The sequence below is a fragment of the Helianthus annuus genome, chromosome 16 (assembly GCF_002127325.2).
Source record: "Helianthus annuus cultivar XRQ/B chromosome 16, HanXRQr2.0-SUNRISE, whole genome shotgun sequence".
NCBI classification, from domain to species: Eukaryota; Viridiplantae; Streptophyta; class Magnoliopsida; order Asterales; family Asteraceae; genus Helianthus; species Helianthus annuus.
The window spans coordinates 134,728,739-134,730,298 of NC_035448.2; the positions used below are offsets into that span (position 1 = coordinate 134,728,739).

Genomic DNA, 1,560 nt, shown 5'->3' on the forward strand with positions numbered 1-1,560 from the left:
TGTAGATCTTGCAGCATGAGTCTCTAGAAGCAGATAAATAATTTCTATATTTAAATCTGAGTTGTCGGAACAGAAATATTTGACTAGATTTTGTCTGTAATAATTTGTTTACTGTTTGAGACATGGTATGGGACATGTTACTTTAAATTGAATAGTAATGATAATTGTTATGGAAACTTCTAGACAATCTGTTTCGCTCAGTGCCGCGCCCCGATGATTCCGCCATCGGTTGGGGTATGACACGATCTACCTCCACGTGTTTCGTTCGATCATGCTAAACTGGGTTTTATGAGATCTGAATTGCAGCCGTATTATCACACATAATTTTGCTCGGTTCCCTTTGAGAGAAGCCGATGTCTTCTAGTAGCTTCCTGATCCAAAGAACTTCGCTTAACCCTCGAGCTATACCTCTAAATTCTGCTTCTGCACTCGACCGAGCAACCACCTTTTGCTTCTTACTTCTCCAGGTGACCAGGTTTCCACCGACTAAGGAAAAATATCCTGATGTTGACCTTCGGTTTCCTTTATCTCCAGCCCAGTCTGCATCAGTGTAGAGCTCAATATTTAAATGTCCATTTGTTTTGAACAACACTCCATGGCATGCGGTCCCTTTGAGATACCTTAGAATTCTCTGAGCTGCTTCCATGTGGGCAACTTGTGGTTGGTGCATGAACTGGCTTACTACTCCAACAGCGTAAGCTATATCAAGCCGGGTGTGAGAGAGATAAATTAACTTGCCCACAAGCCGTTGATACCTTTCTTTGTCTGCAAGCCCTCTATTAAGTTCCATGTGAAGGTTGTGATTCACCACCATTGGAGTCTCCGCCGGTTTACAATCAATCAGCCCGGTCTTTGCCAGGAGATCAAGGACATACTTCTTTTAGCAGATGAAGATTCCTCGTATAGACCTGAGGACTTCTATTCCGAGGAAATACTTGAGATTCCCAAGGTTTTTCATTTCAAATTTTGAGAACAGATTCTTTTTCAGCCGTGTTATTTCTTCTACATCGTTTCTGGTAATAATCATGTCATCTACATATATGATCAAGCACGTTACAAGACCATTTCTTTTCTTGACAAACAGGGTATGATCAGCATTACTTTGGTGATACCCATATTCTTTCATGGCCAAAGTGAACTTTCCGAACCATGCCCGAGGAGACTGTTTCAGCCCGTATAAAGACTTTTTCAACCGACAGACTTCTCCTGCTTTAAAACCCGCTCCAAAACCAGGGGGTGCTTCCATGTAGACTTCTTCCGTTAGGTCTCCATGGAGAAATGCATTTGTAACATCGAACTGGTGGAGAGGCCAGTTCTTATTGGCTGCCATAGAGAAGAGGACTTTGATGGTGTCCATTTTTGCAACTGGAGAAAAAGTCTTAGAGTAATCGATCCCATACGTCTGAGTGTAACCCTTGGCTACAAGTCGTGCTTTGTATCTCCCAGTGGAACCATCTGGCTTATATTTGATTGTATACACCCACCGGCATCCAACTGTTTTCTTTCCTTTAGGAAGGCTGCACTTCTCCCATGTGTTGTTTTTCATAAGCGCATGCATCT

At 42.5% G+C, this 1,560-nt stretch overlaps 1 protein-coding gene across 1 annotated transcript; it reads right to left on the reverse strand.

Moving 5' to 3' along the window:
• Window positions 1-286: 286 nt before the first annotated feature.
• LOC110888441 (secreted RxLR effector protein 161-like) lies at window positions 287-814 on the reverse strand. The gene has a single exon (XM_022135967.1). The coding sequence runs from the start codon at window positions 812-814 to the stop codon at window positions 287-289; it is 528 nt and encodes a 175-aa protein (XP_021991659.1).
• Between the last annotated feature and the right edge of the window lie 746 nt (window positions 815-1,560).